This window comes from Astatotilapia calliptera, chromosome 3, assembly GCF_964374335.1.
Source record: "Astatotilapia calliptera chromosome 3, fAstCal68.1, whole genome shotgun sequence".
Taxonomy (NCBI): Eukaryota; Metazoa; Chordata; class Actinopteri; order Cichliformes; family Cichlidae; genus Astatotilapia; species Astatotilapia calliptera.
Genome location: NC_137424.1, coordinates 34,980,274 through 35,006,498, shown reverse-complemented (window position 1 = coordinate 35,006,498; position 26,225 = coordinate 34,980,274). Strand labels below are relative to the sequence as shown.

The 26,225-nt window shown below is 41.0% G+C and overlaps 3 protein-coding genes across 7 annotated transcripts in view; all 3 read left to right on the top strand.

Annotated features, from left to right (window-relative positions):
• The window catches only part of LOC113018612 (protein phosphatase 3 catalytic subunit alpha), a 67,038-nt gene extending 62,640 nt beyond the window's left edge, over positions 1-4,398 (top strand). For 3 of the 4 annotated variants that reach the window (XM_026161788.2, XM_026161789.2, XM_026161786.2), the window contains one exon: positions 3,690-4,032. In XM_026161788.2, coding sequence (XP_026017573.1) covers positions 3,690-3,892 — 203 coding nt within the window. In that variant the 3' untranslated portion in view covers positions 3,893-4,032. Of the gene's footprint in view, positions 1-3,689 lie in introns of all 4 variants that reach the window. The other variant, XM_026161790.2, reaches the window with a different exon arrangement.
• A 3,164-nt stretch (positions 4,399-7,562) lies between these two features.
• LOC113018618 (uncharacterized) lies at positions 7,563-14,672 on the top strand. Of its 2 annotated transcripts, XM_026161803.2 has the most exons (12): positions 7,563-7,977; positions 10,293-10,439; positions 10,817-10,942; positions 11,130-11,186; positions 11,399-11,425; positions 11,542-11,562; positions 11,804-11,890; positions 11,983-12,018; positions 12,836-12,934; positions 13,059-13,083; positions 13,176-13,255; positions 13,939-14,672. In XM_026161803.2, exons 1-12 carry the CDS (start codon positions 7,917-7,919, stop codon positions 13,950-13,952), a joined length of 780 nt encoding a protein of 259 aa, XP_026017588.2. In that variant the 5' UTR covers positions 7,563-7,916; the 3' UTR covers positions 13,953-14,672. The 2 variants fall into 2 exon arrangements, with proteins under 2 accessions (XP_026017588.2, XP_026017589.2); XM_026161804.2 differs by lacking the exon at positions 11,399-11,425.
• A 4,117-nt stretch (positions 14,673-18,789) lies between these two features.
• LOC113018619 (DNA damage-inducible transcript 4-like protein) lies at positions 18,790-21,196 on the top strand. The gene is made up of 3 exons (XM_026161805.2): positions 18,790-18,930; positions 19,151-19,298; positions 19,786-21,196. Exons 2-3 carry the CDS (start codon positions 19,208-19,210, stop codon positions 20,274-20,276), a joined length of 582 nt encoding a protein of 193 aa, XP_026017590.2. The 5' UTR covers positions 18,790-18,930; positions 19,151-19,207; the 3' UTR covers positions 20,277-21,196.
• The last annotated feature ends 5,029 nt before the right edge of the window (positions 21,197-26,225 follow it).

The window sequence follows — 26,225 nt, the reverse complement described above, 5'->3', positions numbered from 1 at the left end:
AAATTACACCTCGCGGTCTTCCTCGGAAATCAGCGCTAATGTAGGCCACAATCGGTTCATCCACAAAAACTCCTGCGTTAAGGATCTTCTCTGTTAGAAGTTAAAATAATCTGCATGAAACATCAAGATAAAGAGAAAATGCACATTCACACGTATATAATGTAGGAGGTGGGTATCATCAGGTCATCTGGCAGCTTTACCAAGCCTTCAGCCTATCCAGAGGGATAGACTGGACCAGCATCCTTAAAGGTCCTGAAAACCTAAAGTTTTGAGGGGTTATGTGATGCACACAAGCCAATAAAATCCTTCATTTTTAATTCATAGAAAGCTGCTTCTTAATTAATGTTGAAAAGTGCAGTATTGTGCAAAGGTCTTGAGCCGTGGCCCATTTTATATTGTTTTTGTATCGTTTCGGCAAAGAGCCAGACTATGTTTGGCAATTTTTAAGGTGGTCTGGAGCAATACTTTTCCAGGCACTCCATTTTTAGAATTAGTACCGCTGAGCTATGAATCTTTCAAGTGTAAAAAGACACCCGACGAAAGGGATGAACCAGTGTTGTGTCTACACATAACAGACAACTTATTTAAAAGCCTATTTTAAATTGTATCTTTAGGCACGTTGTTACTAGCAGCTTATCACAGAAACACACGAGATGAGTTTCAGAGCTGTTATCCAAACAACTTGGTATCTCTCACATGGTTTGCCCTTAAAAAAATTGATAAAACTGGACAAACAAGCGGTAAATCAAGACTTTTGCACAGTATTAGATCTGGCATGAACTTTTCAGACCAATAGGAGAAGCACAAAGGTTATATCGCCATCATGGGTTCTGAATTTGGCCTTTCCCAAAAGCACAGGTGCTAATGTTGTGGTACTGGTACCAGTATTTTTCCACAGCAAATGTGTGCAGCAGATCTAGATAAGGCACCATGTAAGTGAAAAATAACCCCACCTTCCTGATTAAGGTTTTCACGACCTTAAAGAGGAAGTAGGTCCTGTCGAGTTATCGGTAGAGTTCACCTTGACAGGATATTGAATATCATTTTGAAGTAACACTTTATTTCCTAATGGAATATATTCCTAATGTTACCAAGGGTAATACTTTATGTGGTAAACTGCACTTGTTCTCTTATCTGGGGATTGAATGAACTTTTCCAGAGGAAGGTACTTCAATGAAATCACTCATCATAGTTTAAATGATTAATGCAGTGCTCTTATCATAGCAGACAGCACGCTCCCCCTCTGCTCTGCCCTCACACAATACAATGAAGTCTTGCTATGAAAGCTCTTGATGGTTTTCCCCTTTGAAACAGCTGAAGCAGTTGTGCATTGTTGTTGCTGTTTTATTTATGTAACACCTTCCTTAGAGCTGAATCTGAATTGGTAGACGCTCCACAGGAGGCTTTGAAATCCAAATTGGACGCTCCCTAAAATCTGCTTTACTTGCATCGCCTTTGGCGCAAGAACAACCTCAACTGCGAGCTAAATAGTAGTATGCCAGCTGCTATTTACATTGAAATTGTCCAGTACTTCCTCTTTAGCCCCATAGAGGACAGTCCATTGTAGTGTCCAGACTCTTCTCTGCTTCTCTCTCCATGTGGATCCTCTGTGGCCCTGCTGTGTCGTGTTCTTTCCTCTGAGCTGCTAATAACCTGTGTCTGACCTGTGCTATGCAGCAACACAACTACGCTACCCATCACACCGTCCTCTCCACAATCCCCAATTTGTCCTCTTAAATCAAATCCCCTCCTCCCCTTGTCACACCCCCATTCTAGTAAGAAGGGTTTTCTTATTTACAACCATAGTATTAATCACCCTCAGTCTGTATGAAAGGTGGAAGTAACAAAATGTTTTTTAAAAAGTGCTGAAATAGAACTCAAGCTGAATATTGGAACGATTCGTTCTTGTAATACTTAAAGTATCCATCGACTTGAATGAAACAGCCTTGAATTGCTGGTTTTATTAATGTCATTGGTGTTTCTTTGCATATTTAAAGGGTTTTATCTTCATTATTCAGTTTAGTTCACTCAGTTTTGTATCATATTGCAACTTCCACCCATCATAACCTCCAGTCAACCTTCAATTGCTGCATGCTTCAAGCAGACTAAACAAGTCGTTAGCACCCCAAGTTCCTTTGATAGTGTCTTTGTACGTGAGCTCAGTCTCAACGTGGTTTCTATTTTGTGGAAGTGAATGTCTCAGTGGGCTCCACTCTAGTGTTTCTTTTTCTCCTCCCTTTATTCTTTTCTTGTCTCTTTGATCATTTCTCCCCCTTCCCTTTTGTCGTTACAAAAGCTGTGTTGTGATGGGGTGACCTGGATGTTTGGGGTCTTCAGGTGTTCCGCGATACGGCTGCGTTGAGATTTTGGTTAATATCGGTCACATTCTTAACTTTTAACATGCGCAAAAAAGCATGACAAGATGGCCACGAGATGGTCTGCTATCACGGATATTGTTGGCACAGTGAAAACCTGTCGACCCTGATGTCAGGAAGTGCCCTTTGTAGAGTTAGAAGGAATATGTAATCGTTTCATCTGTCAAGCGGCATTATCACATAAGTTATATCCGTGTGTTGTCACATTATCAAATTGCTTAAATACTTTCATATTGCGTTCATGCCTTATTAAACCATTAATCGTTTAAAATGCTGCACGACAAATACTGTTTTCCATGAAAAACACAAACAAGTAACAGTGGTTGAAGACTTTGTCTGGCCTCATGAATAGCAAAGATTCTTCTCACTTCATTCATCTTCAACCCAAAGAAAGTTCAACTTTTAGAATTTTTTTATTTCCTGGGTGGAGTCACAAGAGAAGATTCATAACACTCGTGATTCTCAGTCACAGCTAGCTACTTCAGCTTAACACCCAGCAAAGCACTAATGTGCACAAACTTTGACCTGCCTGGTATCCACTTATAACTCATAGAAATTATTAATAGAAGCCAAAAAAACAATATTTTGTACTAGCCTGTAAACATTCCTTTGGTAGGCTCCTTTGATTGCCTCGCTTTTGGTTCCACGCTCAAGGGGCGGAAGTTTAACGCTTTACAGTCGGCTCCATAGTGTAGTGGTTAACACATTTGCCAAACATGCAAAAGATGCATGGTTCTAGTCAGGAGGAGATTATCAAAATCCCTTGAAGAGTTGTATCAAAAAGGACAGCTTGGATAGAAATATGAGGATATTGACACTTTGCAAACAAGGTAGCAGCCAAAAGAAACAAAAGAAAGAAGCTAAGCTAACCAGATTTAATGGGCAGGATTTTTTTTTATTTTTTTATTTTTTAAATCTTCTCATGTGACCCCACCCAAGAAAGCAAGTATTTCTGTTTTCCAAACCTACAAGTGTGTCTGGAGAGATCGACGCCATGCACTTATCATATCAGAGATCGCCTTTAGATATTCAGTTTTCATGGATTAAATGTAACTGAACTAGCCAGCAGCTCATCAGGTGATCAGGTGCAGCCTCTGTTGTCACTTTCTCAGTAAAACAATTTTTTTTCTCTCACAATTTCAAGAGCAAAGCAAATATAATCAAATTTGGTGATTCACGGGTGAATGTGAGCGTGACCCCCACCCCTTCCACCCCCATTCTTTTAATCATTTAAACTCTACACCATATAAAATCACTCCTAACTCTCTTCCCCCCCCCCCCCCCTCCCTACCCTTATTTCCTGCATCTCAACAGCAATCAAAGGCTTCTCGCCTCAGCACAAGATCACTAGCTTCGAAGAGGCCAAGGGCCTGGACCGCATCAACGAGAGGATGCCTCCGCGGCGAGACGCCCTGCCTTCTGACGCCAGCCTCAACTCTCTCAACAAGGCCCTGTCCTCGGAGACCAACGGCACAGATGCCAAGGGGAGCACCAGCAGCGGCAGCAACATCCAGTGAAGGCCCAGCAGCAAGGCGCCACCTTGGCCGACGGGGCTGCCTCGCCCCCCAGCCTCATCGCGACCCGCCACCACAGAAAAGGGGCAGAGGGTGAAGGTGTGGGATGGAGGAGGAGAAGGAGTGATGGAATGTGGAGGGGGGAGGCATCTATGGCTCATAACGGGGGGACATCTCACTTGCTAGTCTTTGGATATGCCTTCAAAATATTAGTTCATAGTCAAATCTGCTAAGTTATTGCCAGGTCACATTTCTGAAGGGTCAGGCCGTAACCGCGCTTGATTCACCTCCACACCACAGTATGTCAGAGAGGGAGAGAACGATGGGGGGAGAGAAAGAGAGATCGAGATCTTAAAGGTGATTCAGTTTCTTGTTTTTCTTTTTTTTTCTTTCTTGAAAGACCCTTGCTCATTTACACCGAAACGGAAAGTCGTTTAACTTCTTACTAACTATCGTACGTTTACAAAAATACAGCACTAAAAAGGACAGAACATGAGATAATGTTTTAACATATAAGGGTGTACAAACTAAATAAGGACTATTTATTGATAACTTTTTGTTTTGCTACTCTTATAAAATAGCTCTGAAATTAATTAGGCAGTCTTAAAAAAAAAAAAAAGAATGTTGCAATGTTGTGGAAATGCCAAATAATGGAACGTTTTATGGTTTTGTACATATTATGCTTACCTCAGGTTCTTTTGGTGTGTGCTTTGACCTGATTTTTCTGTATAATGGCTAAATAACTCAGTAATGAATACCTATTTTCTTGAGTTTCATAACTGGAATTTACACTTAACCTATCTATCATTTGCAGATATGTTTATTTTTTGTCTCTTTTGGAAGGGGGGAGGGGGGGAGGGTAGATTTATTGTGGCTTGCTGGAAATGAGTGTTATTTTTTTTTTCTCTTTTTAAGTATTGCGAACAAAGTAAAAATAGAGAAACTATATTGTGTAAAAAAGAAAAGGAAAAAAGAATACAATAAAGTGTCTGCCTATGCATGTTTTATAAAAAAAAAATCAAACAAAAGGAAATAGAACATCTGAAAACTTTGGCTGTGGAGGCCTGTTTTGAAATATATTGCGCTTTAGTGAACATATACTGGAAACGTATAACTGCATACTTTCAATTAACACCATGATGCTCTATGCCTTCTTTTTTTGTAATTGAAGCATTTAATTATCTATGATGGATGAGAAATGAAATTTTTAACCTGCGCTTGTAAGTGCACACAGTCCAATTAAGCATGTTTGACAATTCTTGTGAGGTGTGTGGTTACATGTGGAACTCCAAAATGCATGATTAGCTGTTTGTGTCATATAACAGGTGAATCGGTTTTGTTTTGTTTTTGTAAATGTGCCACAGAAAGTGTAATTTGATTATTATTATTATTATTATGACTATTATTTGGACCTCTGCTTTGTATATCAGTTACAGGTTTGATACTGCTCAATACTTTAAGATGAAACGAGGAAAAAACAAACTTAGATCTTTTTTAAGAACTGCTTTAAGTGCCCAAGTAATTCACTACACGACATGAAGCCTTGCTTTTGTAATTTAACTTCAAAACTGTTGGCAGATGAGGCATGCACTTGCAACTATGAAAAGTATTTTATATAACTGTTCAATAAAAATGTGCATGAATTTCAACTTGAAATGAACCTGAATCCCCTGTGTGTGTGGTGAATGTGTGCGTGAGCGCCTGAAAACCGATAGAAGTCATCGTCATATATGGTTTCATATGAGTTCAGTGTGATTCTCCTCTACAGCTCCAGTCAAACACAGCTTGGCTCAAAGCGCTGCAGTATGTAAATAGGAAATTGCTACTTGGCAGTTCCTCAGCAAAGGTGTTTCCTCTTTATCAACCTCAGTGACTTCTTTGATTAAACTCGGGAGGCTAAGCTCAAACATAATGACTGTGCATAATCACACTTGTTTGTGAGAACAGGGATCTGCAGCCTTGTTTCTTTTACATGCAACTGCCACTTTATTAGCTACGCCCGAGTTGGACCCTGAGGTGTTGAAAACATTCCTCAGATTGATGTGACAGCATGGCTGCACATCCATGATGCGGCTCTCTGGTTTGCGCCACATCTCAGAGGTGCTCTTCTGGATTGAGATCTGGTGACTGGAGGCCATTCGAGTAGAACGAACTCGCTGTCACGTTCAAAAGAAGTTTGAGATGACCTGAGAAGGAAGCCGTCAAAGGATGTGGGTGCGCTTTAATTAGTAAGCAACAGGTAGGCTTGTGACTTTTAAACAATGAGGGAATTGATACAAAGGGGCCCAAAGTCAATATCTCAAACACATTACACCACCAGCAACCTGAACTCCTCATACAAGTCAGGATGGAGCCATGCTTTTATGCTGCTTATGCCAAATTCTGATCCTTACATCCAAATGCAGCATGAGCTCGAGACGACACTTTGCAGTAGCAGTTCTTAGCTGATGGGAGTGATGTTCTGCATACCTTTCTTGTAACAAGTGGTTATATATTAGCAATAGTGCTGCCTTCCTGTCAGCTAGAAGAAGCCTGGTCATTCCCCTCTGACCTCTGGAGTCAACAAGATATCTCCACCCAACTGCTAACTGCATATTTTCTCTTTTTAGGCCACTTTCCTTACTCATACCAACCAGCCTGCCAAGGACAAACACATTAAATTAAACAAACACTTCAATCACTTTTCTTCCTCATTCTGATGATTGATTTGAAGTCCAGTGAGTCATTGTGAGCATGTCAACAGGTCTAAAGGCACTGAGCTGCTGCCACGTGATTGGCTGATTACACATTTGTATTGACGAGGAACTGAATAGGTGTACCGAATGAAGTGATCGGTGTGTGCATGTACATTAGGTTGCAGTTGAAGTTTACATTTAATTTTGGAAATGTCAGGCTTTCTGAAAATGTGTTGGGAAAATATGTTACAGCTATTTCTATTTTATTGTCAGTGGGAAAAAAAAATTCTAATTAGTAAAACAAACATTTAAGTCATTCTATATTTTAGCTAAGAAGTCCACTTCTCGTGTGCGTGTCTCAAGTGTCTTTCTTTTGGACCTCCTTTCAGTTATTAAACACAATGTTTAAATGAAAGGAAGTAAACTCTGGCATCCTGTTTTTTGGGAGGGCCCAAAAAACAGCAGTTTGGTTTTGTTGGGGGTGGGGATAGGGTAGGAAACAATATGAGTTGTTTTTTTGTTTTGTTTTTTAAAGTTTTTTCAAGTAAAACGTTTCAAGTAAAAACGGGCAGTGTTCAAAAGTGAAGAACTCATTTCGTCTTTGATTATAACCTCACTCTGTATAAAAATCCAAACTCATTTTGTGATGCTTTTGCAAAAAAACAGCTGTCTTGACTTTATGCATCGGTCGATGTGCGAGTGTGTGTTACCACCAACACGCCTGGACAACAGGTTTTGTGAAGACATTGTTTAACAAATAGTGGAGAATGGCTGGCTTCTCAGCAGCTCCTCTGGGCTGTCAGGTCTTTGTCATCAGTTCCAGTCATTATTTACCAATCTGATTCTATCTCTCAGTTGAACTGTGTAGTATGTTAATGGTTTCCAATGGATTAAGGCTTGCAATGTCACCACTATCAAAATTTACCACAGTTACTTCACTTACGCACAGCTCTGGCTCAGTGTAACTACTTTTTTAAAGATCTAATCTCATCTGTTTTGTCCGATTCTGCTCCATTCACTCTCCGTGAGGTCTCTCCAGTCTCCTTCACCCTCGTTAAGTGGTGTCAGAGCAGGAAAAAATAAGCAATGGGAGTTGCCTTTGGGTTCCACCACATTATACAAAACTGACATGATTGTTAAATAGACCCAGAATTGAGCCAAGTGCCTGCCTTGTGTTAGTCTCTACATCCACCCAGTTTACGTCAGGAAGGGAAGCCAGTGTATTTCCTCCCCTTCTCTATCTAAAGGAAGTGCCAAAATAAGCATCAGCAGCGGAGCACCCAGGCTTGGACACCTTTCACACGGGCCACTCGAAGGGAGACGTTTAAGGAGTTCACAGCTGCAGAATCGCCATGAAGTCCGTCAGGGTTTTTGCTGTCCTGCTTCTAGCATCTGCCCATGTCTTCACACAAGGTAGGGCGATCATTCACAATGGCTACAGCTTGATCACATGCTGATAGAAGTCTTCAGCACTCTTTAATAGTTAGCAACAACCTTGTTTCTGTGATTTATAGTAAAACTAAACGTAGTAGGCTTTCTATCAAGATGACTGCCTCCATAGTTGTGTTCTGTTTTGGTTTGAGCACTGGTTAATGGTTCTTCCCTTTAACCCATGCGTTTCCCCCTTGGTGTGTGCAATGATAAAGATCACAGCGATGGTCAAAAGTCACTTACGTTACTTTAAGGACATCCACTCAGACTATTTTTGCTTATCCAAGGGAGATAAACTTGGAGCACATTTTTATGTGATTGTGTTTCTATGCCTCCAAATCTTAACGGAGACCTTCAAACTAACAAGTCTGACAATTTGTTTCTGATTTTTGCGAGTGAACAGATGTTAGATACAAGTCAGAACCTCTGGCATGAAAAGCACCAGAGTGCCACATGGCTACTGACTTGTTTTTTTTTTTTCATTCTGCAGAAACAAAAGAACTTGAAAGCTTGTCTGTGCCGAGCAGATAGGTGATCTAACAGCAGATAGGCAGTGAGAACCAAACCGCCCCCTCTATCACAGAGACAGCAGATTATTGTCCTGAGCCTGACAGATCCCAGGTGACAGCCAATCTTCTTCCAAGGTTTAAGCGGTAAACAAGCTGGAGGAAACGCCCACGCCTGGGCCATTAGAATTATCTGTGTGAGATTTTGTTCCGCGACACATAAGGAAAAGTAATGAAGTGTGGGCCTGGTAGGATCCGAAACTCTCTGATGCTGGCAAATCTTTAGCTTTTGATCTTTAAACTTGCTTGAAATACTTGAGGCTTGACTTGGATTTGTTTACATGATTAAAGGACTGAAAAGGCCACGATGCGTCGCAAACAATTTACACATACTTAACATTTAACTTTACCTCGATTTACTAGCAGGAACTTAAACAACTCTCTGAATGATCCAACATACCGAAGACTCGCCTCGTACTCTTCCTTTAACAACTCAATGACCTGACTTGAGACTTGCCTTAAATACTTTAGAGTTATGTCTGGCAGGGAGACTTGATTTTCCTTCCTGACCAGATTCATGAAAAACAGTCTGATCTTTGTGCGGTCAGAGCAGAAACGTCCTGTTAGCCATCAAGCAGCCGGACTGCAGTGAAATGCACTGAATGAAATCGTGATCGACAGCAGGAAGCTTAACACGGGTCGGGGAGCAACAATTGTATATGTCTGGGACAGGATGCAGCTTCACACTGCTGCGACACTTGGGGCAGAGGATATCCACCTCGACATGCCGTAATCTCCTTCTCTATCTAGACTTTTCACCCCCTGTCTGACATGTTTGACCCTCGGTCGTCTCAGAAGCTGGCCTTTAAAGTAGCGCCAAACAGCCACGACGCAGGATGGCGGTCAGAGCTTGTAAAGCAAGCCTGTGACTCAGTGAGCAAAACTGGGCATAAATATCTTTACAGTTTCAACCAAGGATACACAAGTAATAACTTACTGTAATAACAAAAAGGAAATATTAACCATTTCCTTTCTCAGTTGAGTATTTTTAAAAAGGTTTGTGCACATTGGAAAAGAACAGCAACATGTCACTTAAGTTTTGTGACTTGTAACGATGACAAGTGAATTCATTGTTGGCGGCACGGTGTTCAGCAGAGACAAAGAATACCATCGCTTCCGTCACTTCCGATCGAGGAAGTGACGGAAGCGACTTCAGATGGAGCCAAAGAATTCCATTCCCATGAGTAATTATGAGAAATGCAGGGTTACCAAAGCAACCACAACCCAAAATCTTCAATGGAGACCATACAGGTGGACAATATAAGCTGTAGCCACTGCTGCACCACCCGTTAGTCAGTAAAATCCTGCTGTGAAACCTCAAGCTGAGCATTTCTGCTGGAGCCATCTTTCTGTTTCATACCCTGACGTGGTGAGTGAGGGCCTGATCTGATGGTGAAACCAAAGACTGTACATAAAAGATAGACATACCTTCCAGCGGATGCAGAAATACCTTAAATCTGGATCGCAGAGAACAATCCAACCAAAGAAGGCACTCAGGGACGTTACAAGACAGACATGCAGACAAAGATTTTGAGTTTTTAGATGCAATGAGTTCAACAGTGAGCTGGTGTCGGTTGTAGATTTTCTCTGGATAGATAACAAAGTGTGTTAATCTCTCTTGTAACCTCTCCACAATCACATATATCTTTAAATAACCACCAAAAGACTTTTATGTGGATCTAATCAAATCATTTTCCTTAACTTCCTTCATGATTTCTTCATACCACACAGAAAATGAGTCAAGCCAAACCTCAACCACAACAAAAGCACCAGGACCGGCAACAGTTCCAACAATAACAACAAAAACGACAACAGCAAAGGCAATAACAGCAGCACCTCCCTCTCCTCCTACAGATACGACCACATCTCCTCTGGATAGTGAGTGTTTCTTAAAGCCCTCTTCCAAATTTCTTTGCATTTCACTTTGCTTTATTGTCCTGTTTCATGGAATTTACATGCATCTCCTGAGCACGAAAACGGTTTCTCAAAGCTCACCTTAAAACCATTTTTAGGACACACCTGTAGATGTAGAAGCACGGTTTGTGACCTTAAACTGCATACTGGAGTACTTGTAAAGACATTTAAAATACAGTGGATTTAAAGGTAATAAATAATATACTGTAGTAAAGGGGGGAAAAGGGACAAGATGGTGTGCTTTTAAAAACAAGCTAGTTTGGGCTAAAGACTGCTTGTTTATTTTATCGTCAAGCTCCAACAGATTTTCCTACAAACCTTCATTACATTCTGTTTTCTAGGAGACACGCCTAAAGCCAGTACTACGTTACCTACTACTACTACTGCTGCTGCTGCTGCTGCTACATCCACATCCGCCCAGAATGACTCTTTGACTACTGAACTAGTGAACAAGACAAGCATTGGAAGTAAGGCTCTGTATAATTTTATATGACATATGTGGTTTGTTGAAGGGTTTCTACATGTGCTTTAGTACAGAGACGATTTAAATGAACTTCATTTTGCATTCAGAAATAAAGTGTAACAATGTATATGGAAGGCAGTTTGACATAGATACTTTTAACATATTTCATGAGGTTTTTTCTTTTTTATCAGCCCCCACTGATGTCTCTCAGAGTGAGCATTCTGATGGCCAAAGCAGAGCAGGTCAAGGTAAGTGTGGCACGTGTGAGCTCCTCAGTGATAGGCATAGGTTTCTTCACTTGTTTTCTGAACAAGTTGTGATGTGTCATATCGTGTCGTGTTGTGTTATATGTAGTGCCGACGTAGGACAGTTTTTCCAATTTCATTGTACTACTGTACTATGTATGACTGTGCAATGACAATAAAGAGTTATCTTATCTTATCTTATCTTATCTTAACAGATGAGACCGATCCTGACCAGGACTTAGGTACACAATAAAAAAAAATGTGATCATGCGATTTTTTTTAAAGCATTAAAAACACATCAAACAACTAAAACAGTTTGTTTTTCAAATGAAACAACGCTGCTCTTTACTGTCCACAGGTACCACTCCTCCTGCCCCAGGTACAGTACTGTTTGTATCGACATGATTGTTTGCCTCCCTCTCTTTCTTTTTCCTTCTGTGCTCTCTTCTCTTATTGATAACCATCCTTCAGCACGTCCTTGTTGAAAATGTTGAAATTAAAAGAAATCCCCAAACAGCTCCACACATTATAATTGAAACCAGAACCGTCTTTGAGTAAAAAAAAAAAAATTTAGTTAATTTATGAAATATATAAATAAATAATGAATTTAAATGTGACAGGACAACAAAACACCGCTGACTCTCAAAGCAGATCTTCAAGGACATCATCACCTCCCACTAAAGGAACCCCTCAGGAGAACAGTCCCGGTAAGTGATCCTGTGTACAGTGAGCTAAACGTGAGGTCATGAATGGACATCCCAACTGTGTTTAATCAAATCAAAATGTGTGTCGTTGAAAGGTTCTCAGGCGGGTCAAACAGAGGAGAAATCAGCAGGTAACAAAGCTAATCAATCTGACTTTGCACACCAGCGATGCAGCAGCTGCAGCCTCTCACAGCTGAATCTGTACGGAGGACCAAAGCTGCCAATAAAAATATAGACACTAAATAAATGGTATATGATTAAACGCTAGCAACAAGTAAATGTAGATATTCATTCATTCATTTCATTTTCACTGAGTCATATTGAATGATCTTGATATGTAACTCTTCTGGTCCTCCATATGATTGACTTGTAATCTAGAGATGAAGATGAATGCATAGACTGTGAGTATCGTTTGTTAAATAAAAACCTTGAACTTGAAAGCACAAAAAGCTTCAGAGCAAAGAAAAAAAAGGAAAACAGAAAACTAGTGTCCTACTGGGGATTACGCTATCAGCAACACCGCAAGCAATTTGGGATTCCTGATTACATATATCTGATGTGTGGGCAAAAAAATACACAGTAATTACTGAGATTCCCATTTGCCCAGCCCACTGACTCTGCCACCTCAGAGGGCTGAATCATTCCACTGCGGGGCTCCAAAACCTTTAAAATAGCCCAATCCAATAAAATCTTGTTTTAAAAAAGGTCACATATTATGTTGACAGACTTTAAAACATTTTTTTTTACTTTTTAATGATTTGGGGGATAAAACTCTGCACTGCAATGCAGAGTCCATGTAGAAGGGCCGTTAAAGGTCGAAAGTCCAAACTGCGTGGTTCTGCAGCTGCTACATCACTGCTCTGCCCTTTGGTTAGACGCAAATGTGGAAGACGCACGTCACACCAGATGGATACTGATGGCCGTGTCCTTCGTGTTCCCCTCCCCCAGATAAAAAGCTGTGGTGGCTTGTGTTGCCCGCCATCCTGGCCGCAGCTGCTATCGCCATCGTCCTCAAATTCAAATCCAAGAAAGTCCACAACCCCACAGGTACATGCTCTGCCAGGACGCCCATGCACGAGTGCTTACACTGGGATTTATGATTTGAAAAATTCTTTTAATTCAAACAAGCATGTGTGCTTATCATTGCCTTCTGTTGTCTTCTGCTGAACAGAAACCGTCGACACTGGAACTGAGAAGTGAGTTTGATATTAAAAGATCAGACAGATTATGCCATTTTCAGGGTGTGTGAAGAAAAGCCAAACATTTATCTCTTTAAAACCCTTCACAGCGCATCTTTCCAGAGAGCTGAGAACAGCAAGGATGGCGTCATGCTCCTCGGAGTTAAATCATCAGGAAGAGAAGAGAACGGTGAGCCGCCTTCCCTCTATTTCCTGCAGCGGGTTCCTCCCGACTTCCCTCTGTTTGCGCATTCTTCCATCACTTGGTGAAACTGTTTCTCCAGACACCGAATTTCAATTATCCCAGGGAAGTGCTGGGCTTTTAATATCCTCATTGTACTGTATGGGCTTCTGGGGCTTTAGCTAGGCAGCAGAAGGTGTTTCCTGTGATTTCGCGCCCCCCGCCCTCAAACAAGCAGCAGGGCTTGAAAGATAGGGACATCCTAACATAAACGCAGATTATTTTGGACGCGACCTATTGTGCACTGAGTAAATGTCAGCGTGGCCCCACATGCTACGGAGGCGTGCGTGCGTAAAGGCACGAGCACATCCACGGGCGCGCGTGTCAAGCATAGTTTGCGCACACACCCTAAGTTACCCCTTCACCCCACCTACTATAAAACACAAGTTGGCCAACGAATGCAATGCCTTCCTTCCCAGTCAGGCCTGCATGCCTTTGGCAGGGAAATGGAATAACGCTTCAGGAATTCTGATGAGGAAAAAAAAGAAGGGTTTGTTTTGTTGCAGGCTGCTGGAGCGGAGCTTTAAAACAGCAAACGCAATAAGATGAAAATCACAATTTAACGGCCTTTTTGACTCTTCAGGTTGGAAAATCAGTTTTATGAATTGCTCCTGTTCTTTTGTGTGTTTCAGCTGAAGCCAGATAAGAAGAGTCACCATCGCCGCCCACACACTGATGGTCTGAGAAAGCTGTTTCGATCCTAGGTCTCCTTTTTTTAAGCTGTAATGAAATATTTTAATTTTTTTTTTTTAATAAAAGATGCTTTCAAGTGTGATTCTGTATGCAGAGAGCAGTTTTATGAAGTAGGGCGTGTGACTGCGATGATAAATCTTAAAACAAATGAACTTGATCTCAAAAGTAAGGACTGCAAAGCTCATCTAAAGAAGCTGACACGCCGCCTATTAAATGACAGTGGTGACTTATTATTTATGCAGCCTTTATTTGCACTCGGTGCAAACTACTGCCGCAAACATGTTTCCTGTGTAGTGACCCCAGATCCTTCACGTTAGTCTTATCATACGCTTTATAACTCTGTAATCATCCTTTCGTTACCTTCTTATCTGCCATTTACTTTTTACTTGCCTTGAGCCATTTTGCTAATTATGAAGGTTTGGGGTTTGTTTGATGTGCGCTAGATATTTGCTGTTAGGACGACTTGTTTGCGCGTGTAACAACATAGGAATTTGCTGCAACAGAGGGTCTGTTAAATGTTTTTGTGGGGTTTTCTTCTACAAATGTTGCACCAAAGCACACATAACTAAAGCAGATGCAAAAGGCTGTTTGGATTTATAGACACTGGAACTACTTTATGCTTTGTGGCTGGAATTTGTCATCATCAATTTCCTCAATAAATCACTAGAAAATGTCTTTTTTGTGCTGCCCTGTTTTTTAACATATACATATGCATCTTCTGATAGATCTGAAATAGCATATAGGAGATGTGCTAAATGGATAATTTAATCATTAAAATAAATTAAAAGTTCTAATTTATTGTATTTGATTGTGGTTCTTTGTGAGCGAGCTGTAGGACACCAATGGTGTGAGTTAAGTGATTCACCACTAGAGGGAGCCAACAGGTAACTACAGAATGAAAGAGCAAAGAAATGTTTTTGGCTGCTGTTTATTGCAGCCAGGTTCCAAAGAGGTTGTTGACAGTGGAGTGAGATATAAGCAACGATAGTCAAACACACCTCTCAGCTTCTTCTTCATATTTCCACGCAGTGCGTAACAAATAAGTTCAAGAGCCTCCCTCCCAGATGGTGTTTTGAGTATATAACATCAAACATAAAATCTCTCATGACCTTCATTTTGCTCTGATTCACACACTGCCCTGTTAGGTCTGACCGTGGCCTTCGTAAAATGAGACCGGGTGACAGCTTGGACTGTGGGCACGTTTCCATCAAAGACACGGCGAGCAGGTTGGCAGAAGACCCTCCACACACAAATAAAATGCGCTAACAGCTGTGGCCGGGGCTGTGACATTCAGGGCATCGTGGGGAGCTTTCTTCGCGCTCTCCTGCTCAGTGTGTTTGTCACCCCTTTTCGACCCCTTCTCCTCTCTTGACTCTAAATAATCAATATGTATCTTTGCCTGTTATTTTCTCCCACATGTTTTTGTTCCTGTTGTTACAAACCTGAATCCTTCTGTCTTTTTACATTTTAAGGCACAAGCCTTCTTAACTAAAAGTGCATGCTTTGCAGAATAGAAATGAGCATAGCGGGCCTTCTTTAACTGCCATTTGAAACATTCACATTAACGTTGAGTCATTTTATTTTAAAAGCACATTTAATAACAGCAGCACTCGACCCAAAGCGCTTTACAGTCGATGCATTTAGAGGGGACAGTAAAACTGTGCATCTGAGGAAGTAACTGGCAAGGATTACAAAAACAGATGAATAAACTATCAACGCATCAAAGCTGTAAAAGTGTTTAAGAAAAGGTCGAGTTTACATTTACATCAGCTGTGGGACACGATCTGAGCTGAAGTAGGAGATTCATCCAAATCTGGAGGCAGACAGCTTTAAATCTGAGAAATGAATAAAGAAGTCTGACAGGAGCAGTTGTGATAATGACCTAAGTGACCTGGGGCAGAGAATAGTGCGAGCAGATCAGAAATGTAAACCACTAAAGCCTTTAAAAAGCTAGGAAGGGAGCGATGTGCTTTCTTTTCTTAGCAGCTGTTAAAAACCAAGCTGCTGGATTTCAGATCGTTTGAAGCCGTGAAATAGTTGAATGGGTGTCAGCCCCGGACACAGCGCTTCACAGATGACCAGCCAAAAAGTTACAAAACCATGGACTGGGGATAAAAGTTGACTTTTTTAATATTGCTGAGATGTAAACGATGCCTTTCAGAACATTTTTCATTTGTTAACTAAAACTGTTCAAGCTGCCTGTGAAAACAGAGATTTTGAGCTCACTGTGCGACACATAAAAGCCTTTTATGTTTGAATTTATAAAGTGATAAATTAAAGCCTTCGTGACCCACAGACTCTAAAGAATAGGTTTAACTTTTTTCTGTGTGTGTGTAAGTCCTTTTTTAAATGTACAACCAGCAAAACGCAGCTATACACCAATATGAACCCCGGCACATGCAACCTGCTTTCTCCTGAAATGCAACTCAGCAAAAAGCTTCTTGTTATTCAGTTTCCTAGCGGGGGCAACGAGGGGCACGTTTTACTGGATGGAGGCGAGTCCCAGATCGGCATACCACGTGTCCTCAAGGGGATAAGAGAAGGCTCATCTGAACCAGAATGGATTAGTAACCCGAGACCCGACACGTTTCATCTTTTGCTTCATTCAGGGAAACAGGAGTTGGGGAAAAATTATCAAGCGGATTCGGATTTGACTTGACTTACTGACAGGAGGTTAAGGTCGAACGCAGCAGTGCCTCACATTAGGGGCCTGCTCTCAGCTGTTTCAGTGGAGCAGATGTTTGACGCACAAAGCAAAACGAGCAGAAGTGGATGTGATCTTGTGCAGAAGTGCAAACGCACTGCACCTCCTGAGCTCAATTTCCGAGTGCTTAAGAAATGCTTGTGTTGTAGACACTGCACGAATCAGTTTGCTGCCCAGGCTACTGCAGCTAACTCCCACTGCTGCAAATTACAACAACGCCTGCAAGATAAGAACCAGAGCTTTGCAGGACAGGTCTCGGGCACAGTGTCTGGAATAAATCACACACAGTGTTCTCTTCATGGCAGATTTTCAATATGTCATGCAGCTGACACTCGAGATGATAGTCTTTAGAATATAGAAGTGTCTAGATTATTTTAAACTTTACTCGATGACCTGGATAAATATCTTTTCAAAGGAATCTCTTCTTGCTTGTAAATTTTAATTGCAGGGTGTAAAATGTTGATTGCTGGCTTTGAAACGATTAGATACAGAGTTTTATGTGCTGGACTGTGCCCTAATACTGATGATGTTAAGAGGCGCTGCATAAGAGCTGGGAAATTATTTTACTTCTACTTGTAATCTACCTAAAGTACAAGTACTCCTTATTCAGAGCCCCTGACCCACTTCTACCCCTTAGACAGCTACTAACGACCTTGCATATTTTTCATAAATGTCAGTCCAAACCTCATTACCACCGCCTCCATAATGACAGCTCTTTCTGTCCTTGCTGTGTTTTTGACACATGTGAACTTTACCAAAGTCCTTGCTTACCTAACACTTGTCAGTATATTTCTGCATCTACAAAAGCAGCAACATTAAAGAATGTGACTTTTTTTCCAGGGCATATCTAGTTCCCCCCATGTGACCGGTGGAAAACGCTTGGTCTCTCCGTCTCTCCCTCGCCCACTGGATTCCATTACCCTTTAGCCAGCAGAGCTGCTGGGGGTAAGAGGGTCAGATCCAGTTACTGGGAGAAAAACTCTGTTGAGACTGTGAGTGGTGAGAGATAAACCGCTGATGAACTGAACAACTGTGCTCGCCGCGTTGCCTGCCAAATGTATACACACAATACAGTAAGACAAGACATTTTTGGCTCAGCGGCTCTATAGTCAAAGGGCTTCCTCCTGCCTCACAATCCTGAAATTCACATTTTGATCTGGTTTAAAAGAATATCTGGGGAAATGTTTGCACACTTTACTCATAACTGTACTTTTGGGAAGTGAAACCCACTCAGACTTCGTCTACTGATCTTCTGTGTTAGGATGAATGTCTTTCATACGGCAGTGTGTCCTTTTGATGAGGACATTGTGCACTCTGTGTTTGGGGTGAGGTTCACAAAAATTGGATTTGAGATGAAAAAGGGATTTATTTTCAGCTTTTGCCTCAAATTTTCTAGATAGTACCGTTGTGTCAATACAGCTAATAAAATTATGAATAAAGTTACTTAAAAAAAATCTGTTTTTAAAGGGCCCACATGAGAATCTGGGACTGTTGTGGAGGGCCACCAGAATAAGTTCACAAAGAGATAAACTTGATACTGAACAGTAATGAGTTCAGCTTATTGGTGCAGTCCCAGTCTATCAAGTGACACATTGGGAATATTAATTAACCACCCCTTCTTTAAAGTGTGTAGTTTAACTTTTATTTTTTTCATGTGTTTACGTTTTCTTTATTCGTTTACCTTATTGATTACAAAAATATTTTGCGTTTTCTGATCAAACAGCAATATGAAAACTCACGTGGCTTGATTACAGGCTTAAACATAGCTCGAGGTCTCTCTATAATAATAATGAAACAGTCATAGATAGCTTATTAACATTTGCTGGTGACCCATAATCTACCAAACAGGTGGCTGAAGCGTTGAGTGCATATTAAAACACGTTTCGGGCGAAGTTAACGCTTTAAAATGAATACAAAAACGTTACGGCGTGTTATCTTGCCCACGTAGCAACACAAGAAATCACCCCCAAGTATTGGTCAATGAATTAATTTAAATGCTATTTCGCAGCCAATCGGAAAGGAGCTGTGTCCCGCGTCCAGCGCCTGATTGGTCAAGCCCTCTGGTCAGCTGAGTAGACGAGGGTATAAATAACCCTCAGAAGTTTCACCCCGTTGCAGTACGTCTGACTGTCAGTGTGTGTGTGTTTCTATATCAATGTGTGTGTGCGCGAATTTATTCATGAGGAACCGTCTAAATTAAGTTATTTTGTATTAAATAATATTTAAGGTGAGTCGTTTAATGCTGCGAATGAGTGTCTTTTAAGCTAGCAGTAAAGAATTGAGGGGTTTAAGTTTTTATTTGTTTAGGTTTTTTTACGGCTTTTTGTCTTTTAGGTGCTACATTTTGAAAGTTTTAGCATCCTGAGGTAGCTACCTCAGTTAGTCATTTGTTTAAATATAGCTCAAACCATCCGCTTGGACTGACACAATGACGCTACTATTTTCAGGCAGCTTTTCTAAAACTACGGGAAAACGGCCGACTCCAGGAGAAACAGGCTATCACCATGGTTGCTACGAGCACGTTAAAGCCCAAAAGCAGCGAGTGTGTTTCAGAATTGGCGGATAGAAGATATGACCACGGTTGCATTGATGCAGGTGAGCTTACTAGTGTTTTCTTTTTGTTTGTGTAGCTAACCTGCTAGATGCTGGATACTTCTAGTTGTGCGCTTGTTTATCCCTGTGTGGTGCATGGCTGCAGCAGTGGGGAGGAGGAGGGGGCGGGTACAGATGAAGTCATCCCTTCAGTTTGTTTGCGAAACAGCAGCCCACGATTGAAGGCAAGTCTGAGGCTGTCTTTCTCTGCACATTGCTACAAGATTGTGCTGCAGAAACATGATATTTTGTGGGTGTGCAGCTCAGACTCTTGAGATGGTATTTCGTTTTTAAGGGACTGTTGACACATTCACACAAGGCAGCTGAAAAGCATACAAACACAGACCCATTCCTTTAGTCATTGGTGGAGTTGAAATCTTGTGATTTGTCCCAGTTGACCTAATAAAATACCTTTCAATTTTACTGCAGCTGATATGATTAAGTCAGGATTATCTGACCTTTAAATGTTTATCTTGCCTTGTTTTCCCAGGACTGGACGTCTGGTTAGACTGCTTAGATGAGACCCAGAGGACTGCAGATGCCACTGAGGACAGAACCTGTCAGCAGCTGGCAAAGATGTTTGAAAACTGCCTTTCGCGGGCTAAGAAGACAACGCTACACTGCTCCTCTGTGCTGGTACCAGAGAAGCTAACGCGGAGAATAGCGCGTGAAGTCCTGCGGCTGGCATCTTGCGAGCCCTGCGGTCTGCGCGGCTCTGTTCTCTACGTCCACCTGGAGTTGGACAAGGGATGCAAGCAGCTCGAACGCATCGTGTACGATGCCACCGTGGTGCCTACATTTGAGCTGACTCTTGTTTTTAAGCAGGATGGCACCGCCTGGCCCAGCCTGCGGGACTTTCTTTTTATGGGAACCTGCTTTGCGCCGACCTTTAGGCACGCACTTAAACTGAGTCCAGGTTTCCGTCTCGTTAAGAAAAAACTGTACTCCTCCTCGGCAGGTACCGTGATTGAGGAGTGCTGAACTTTTGTAGGGATTGGGGATTTGGATATTGGGTTTCCTGTTGGGAAATGCACTTCTGCCCAAATGTAAATGACACTCCAGTGGTGTCACGTTTTCTACAGTGTTTTTGTACAGCGCAGTGTTAACTATTAGCCAGTCAGCTTTGGATGTAAAGCCAGAAGCTTGTGCATCAGAAAGCCTGATTGTTCTCATTCAAGTCTTTTTTTTTTTTTTTTTTTTTTTTTAAATCAGCAAAATTGTAATGTTCTGGGTGTTTGTGTGTTTTCTAACATGAGTTGCTCAAACACCATTTGAAGTTGTACTTTTTGCAGATGAATGTAAACCGATCCCAAAGTGTGAGAGGGACATACTGTCGGGTACACTTTTCTTAAAGACACTAGACACTTTCTTGAGGCATCTGTGTGTTTCCAGATACGTTGAACGCTCAGCCACAGCGAGCACACAGAGGGCTGAATAAGAGTCTGACATTTAGTCTTTTGGGGGCCATATTCTGGTTGTGTGATGCTGTATTTAGGGCTGTGATTGTTTTTAAGACTATATGTCTTGCGTAGATGCTGCTGTCATGGTGTGGGACTTCCCACACTATAGGGGAATATGTGGATGCCTTAAATCTCATGCACATTTTTTTTTTCCACACAGCTTTGTCACAGCTGCGTCTCTTTCCAAATGTTTTATTGCATTTTTATTTTTTTACCCCCCCTCCTCCGCCTGATGCACCTTTTCAATGCAGAGACTTTATAAATTATTAAAGGATGGTTCACCCAAGTGATGTGTATTTGTTTTAACAATTAACTTGTTAAAAAAAAAAGTCCCAAATCCCCCTCCCCCTTTTTATTTTTTTAACTTTCCATTGTTTTTCAAATTTGATGTTGAAACAAACTGAGTTGTCTGTTTGGACAATAAAATCACTTTAATGTTCATTTTTGATTCCACGTGTGCTCTTTTCTCCATTCTTATATTGCCATGGATATCCTGTCATGGCAAAGCCTGCAAAACGGGGATAATTCACCTTTTAGACACAGCAACAGGCATTACAAGATCTTGACAAGAATGTGGCACTTACTTGATCCTTAAAAGCTTAAAAATGTAATTTGTTCTGCAGGCTTCCACACGCCACTCTCCTGACTGCTCATAAAGCTCACTGGCTGCCGCTGTGTGTACCTGCAGTGTTTGTGTGACATTTCTCTCATTGTCTTGAATGGTTGGGATTTTAATAAACTTGTGAGATGAGCAAAAGATTATGAGACTCGTGTGGTGCATGACAAGATTCCTCCCAGTTTTGCTTTAATAATGAATTACTGTCATAATTGTTTACAACTTTTTACATTAGTGTAAAAGTTAGTTATGGCAACACGCCGGTCATGCTCAAGTGGCGAAACAGGCCGCAGGGGTTACAGCAGGTTAACGGCAGAGTCACATGATGTTGTGCAAGATGCGCTGCATACAGTCCTTGTGCAGGACAATGAAGCTCTGATCGTCTGGTTGGCGTCACACGTAACGACCTCTGATCCCGTTGCTTTGCTGTGCTAATGTGGGTCAGCGGCGCAGATCTGAACTGCGAAGCCCATAAACACAAAAGATCCACAAAGAATATGTGCTATACAATTCATCGCTATGTCTAATATTTCTATAGATACACTATCAGTCACAGGTTTGGACACACTTTGTCATTTAATTGTTCTTCTTTATTTTATTTTTTTACTTTATTTTTTATGTAGCAAAGAAAATAACTAAATATGTTCATGATGTCTTCAGTGGGAATCTACAATGTAAATAGTCATGAAAATAAAGGTGTCCAAATTTTAGATTGATAGTGTACCACACTTGATTATTCATGGCCGGAAAAAACAAGTTAAATTGAAGCCCAAGTTACAGTCTAATTTCCTCCTGTCCCCATTGTTATATAGATTTACTTTAGGCCTTCTCATTCCACCTACTACATCTTACAAGGATCTTTGTCAATAAGTCCCTTGCAACATTAGCATTTTCCCCTGATTTATGGTCCTTGTCCATTAAAAAGGCAGAGTTGGCAAATCCTCCTACTGAGGGAGGCTTTGCCATAATATCTTGCCTCATGGAAAAGTACTGAGGCCCTTGTCATGCTGCTGCAACCAAAAAAGAAAAAAAGGAAAATCTTAGCGCACTGTACTGGCTCGGCAACTCGTTTGCTGAAGCTAGTAAATCTGCTTGTGGTGCTCGATATCCTCGGTGTCAACATGATTCATCTCACCCCTGCGCAGCGTGAGTTACATTGACGGTTGTGAAAGGGGTCTTTTACCGCCACAGCTGTGGAGTCGATCACCCCGATCAGACGGATGCATACTGCTTACCCTGCACAAACAGCCTACAGATGTTTATCGGCTTTTGATGCCTCTCCATCTCCACGGGCTTATCCGAGTTACTGGATAGGCCTATTTGTTCCTGACTCCTGAGAGATGAGCTGGGCTTGATTCCATGTTTCCTCCTGACCCGTAGAGCAAGGTCTTTCTGGGAAGATGGAAATCTGATGAACTTACTAAAAGGAGAATGCATGCCACTCTGGGACCCGGGGTTATCTTGTAATGCAGATATGTTTATCTGATTGTTTGTTTATGTTCTAAGTAAACAAAAACTTTTCCCTATTGCCTCATCATCTTTTGGGTATGTCAGTTCATAGCATAAACATAGAAAAAAACCCAACCAAACAAAAAAACAGGAGGCCCTTCTTACATTGGTCAGTATCCCCATTTGGAATTAGGTAATAAGTGATTCTGGATCAGCTGCCCTGTGATGCCGCGATCTTTATCTCACACCAGGAAACAATAAAATTCTTGAAAGTTAGACGATAAAACTTAATTTGAAAAAAACGTCACTTTATTTTCAGCTTTGTTTGCACAAAAGAGAAAAAATGAGCCCTCCATCCGAAGAAAGAAGAAGAAGGCGTTAGGTGGTTGAGTGTTCAAGCTCATGTTTACGAGTTTCATCACATGATGTTTGGGTATCAAAATACATATCTTTAAAACACTTGACTCTTGCTGCCATTGGAGCAGGCAGCATGTGATGTTCAAGAGGGAGATGTTAAATCTGCTTTGGCCTGCAAAGTTTCAGTGGCTGTAGGATGTGCTGTGCCGAGCTTAATTTAGCCTTAAAAGTAAGAAGATAGTACAGTGACCGTGGAAAAACACCAACGTTTGCAGCGCTTTCTTTTTGGATTAAAAGTAGACATTTCTTACCAGCGCTGTGTGGCATGAGATATGTTTATTTAGTACGAGTCCCGCCTAGCGTAATATCCTAATCATCTTTTTCTGATGTATCCGAGGGGGCTTCAATTTTAAGAAACTTACAATCCATGACACAGTATCAAATGTAGGATGACGTGAAGACTCCAGCGACAGTTTCCCTAATACTTAAACTGTCTTCACGTCATCAGATCTTTGTCTTCTCCATGCACCTTGTGCCATAAAAATTTATTGGACATGTAATGTAGATCTAAATGTAGAAAATGCCTGGTGAGAAAAGTAATTTTAACTTTTAAGGACAGTATGTATGGTAGGACCGATTTGATGGGTTGCATTAAAATGAATGCATTTCTGTTTTGGGTTATTTTATGCTCACTTTTCCTCCATTGCCATGAGTCTGTAACACTCCTTCCACAGTTGCATGAAGGTGCTTATGAGCTGCAGCTGAACTAGTGAATATGTGTCGAAAGCTTAGCCTCTGAATGATGTTAAACAGGTTATAAATACGTGATTTACAATTTGTACCTCGAGGGTGTAATAAACTGTAACTAACGTACAGGTAGTACCTTCCCATGTGACGTCATATTTCCTTCCTACTGAGATATTTGATATTTAGTTGTGCAATGTGCATTATTTTGAGTAGTGAGTGAACTGAGATTTTAAATAAACTCTTATGACTGGTCTTGGACGTAATGAAATAGCCCCTGCAGGCACATGATGAACAAGCTTAATAGCAGTGCAGGACTAAAAGAAATGGATATTTTGAGATGTTGCTATGCTATTTTCAGTATGCGGACTGTTATATAAGTGTCACTACAGTGTTTATGTGGCGGCTATGTGTGACCTTTGTAGGACACTGCCTCTGGAAGGTTTGGAGATGGCAGTTCCTCCATAACTAATGGATGTGCTTGGGAACAAAGATGTAGAGATGCATGAAATTGTTTGTAATATGAACAGAGCAAGGAAGATTCAACTGAATAACTGAATGTGTGCCCATTAACAGATGCCCAGTAGATATATAAGCCTTCATTTTACACAAAGCATTTTTTTTTGCTTTTAACATACAAAGCCAGAGTAATGTGTGCAATATAAACATTTTGTGAGGATATGTGCCAAGAATAAAAATACCTCGGAAACCAGAACTAAACAGGCAGTCTGACCCACAGGAGTTGGGGAGCATCTCTCGTGTTTTTCACTAGAAATTATGGGTTATGGATGGGTTGCGCTGAAATTAAACAGGAAATGCTTTTGACATCACTGATTTTCATGTTTTGTCACCTTCCTTAAAAAAATAAAGTTAAAGATTAGTAAAGCAAAGTTTATGCCAAAGTATATGAGAAGTAGTTTAAATGATGTTTCAGTGGACAAAATCAATAATATGAATGCACTGGTTTACTTAAAACAGATGAGAGTATCCTATTCTTTTTAAAAAGAACATCAACATCAAGCAGACCGATTAAAAAGAATATAAATAATATTATCATGAATTGCTAATTACTGTCTGAGAGTGTGTTGGGGTGGTAAAGTGGTCACAACCTCTTTAGATTTATTAAATCTGTGTATTCACCTGATTAGCATTTAAAGTCTTGTTGTAAAATAAAACCTTGCCAAGGCTGGTTTCTTTTTTCAACACTGACTGCATTACGATTGAAAATAATGAATATATGAACGTTGAACTGAAGGCTCTTGTCCATGGCTGCTATATTTAACCTTTATCTTGTTGCTTGGCTCATATTGTAGAACAACTGTTTCACCATCCTTTATAGCAGACCTTCCCAAAGTGTGGGCCCCGCCCCCTAGGGGGGGGGGGGGCGGTATGAAAAGGGAAAAAAACAAAAAACAATGCTTGGACACTGCTAGCAGGGGGCTCCCACACAAACGCAAAGCAGGAGATGAAGCATAGCTGAACATGTTTCCAAACCAACTTCATTCTAAGCCAAAGACTAGAAAATATGGTGAAGCATATCTGCCCTTTGGTTTCACACAAGTGCTGAGGTAGGTCTCCCCCTGCAAAATTAATTTTCCCTTCGTCGGGAGCAGCGCTGGGCTCTCCAAATCACGGACAAACAGTATCCCACATTCTTGATTTGTGGTTTACAAACACTTGTAAACATTTTGGAGATGTTGGCTCTTTATACACTAAAGTTACAGCTGGATACAAATAATATCAGACTGATCCTGCCACGATTTGTTCCCCGTTCAAATCACGGACAAACAGCATCCAACAGCTGTTTATGTTTTTAAACCCATTTTGCACAGAGAGGCTTTTTTTTTTAAATGTATTGATAGCAATGTTGAATATTATTACACAGGGAAAAAACAACTACATGTAAAATAATTACACCGTGAGGCCTCTGCCTTTCTAAATGGAGGGACAGTAACTGCGTGTGTAAGCCTGTAAAACCTGAAGATAGAGACAAAATACTGTTAATCTGCCATTCTGCAATTCCTCTCATGTAAACAATAACGTGGTGCACAGCGTGACGTGAAAAAAGGCACATACCTTTAACGTTGCGTGATGAACTCTGTATTCCTCTTCAACACGTAAAGACGAAAAAGGAGTTTTAAAAAAATCTCCGTTTTCGGTGATTGGAAACGCCGTTTACGTGTGGACGAAACAGGGCGAACAACATTCTTGTAAAACAAAGGGGAGCCCAGCAAAAAAAAGTTTGGGAACCACTGCTTTATAGGATTTTAAAAAGTGTATGTGCCGTCATTATCTATTCTCAGT

Excerpts from the sequence above, each read along its gene's own strand:
- LOC113018618 (XM_026161803.2), top strand. The coding sequence starts at position 7,917 with ATGAAGTCCGTCAGGGTTTTTGCTGTCCTGCTTCTAGCATCTGCCCAT. Across the intron at positions 10,440-10,816 it reads GACCACATCTCCTCTGGATA|GAGACACGCCTAAAGCCAGT; the intron begins GTGAGTGTTTCT and ends TCTGTTTTCTAG. Across the intron at positions 12,935-13,058 it reads GAAAGTCCACAACCCCACAG|AAACCGTCGACACTGGAACT; the intron begins GTACATGCTCTG and ends TCTGCTGAACAG.
- LOC113018619 (XM_026161805.2), top strand. The coding sequence starts at position 19,208 with ATGGTTGCTACGAGCACGTTAAAGCCCAAAAGCAGCGAGTGTGTTTCA. Across the intron at positions 19,299-19,785 it reads CCACGGTTGCATTGATGCAG|GACTGGACGTCTGGTTAGAC; the intron begins GTGAGCTTACTA and ends TTGTTTTCCCAG.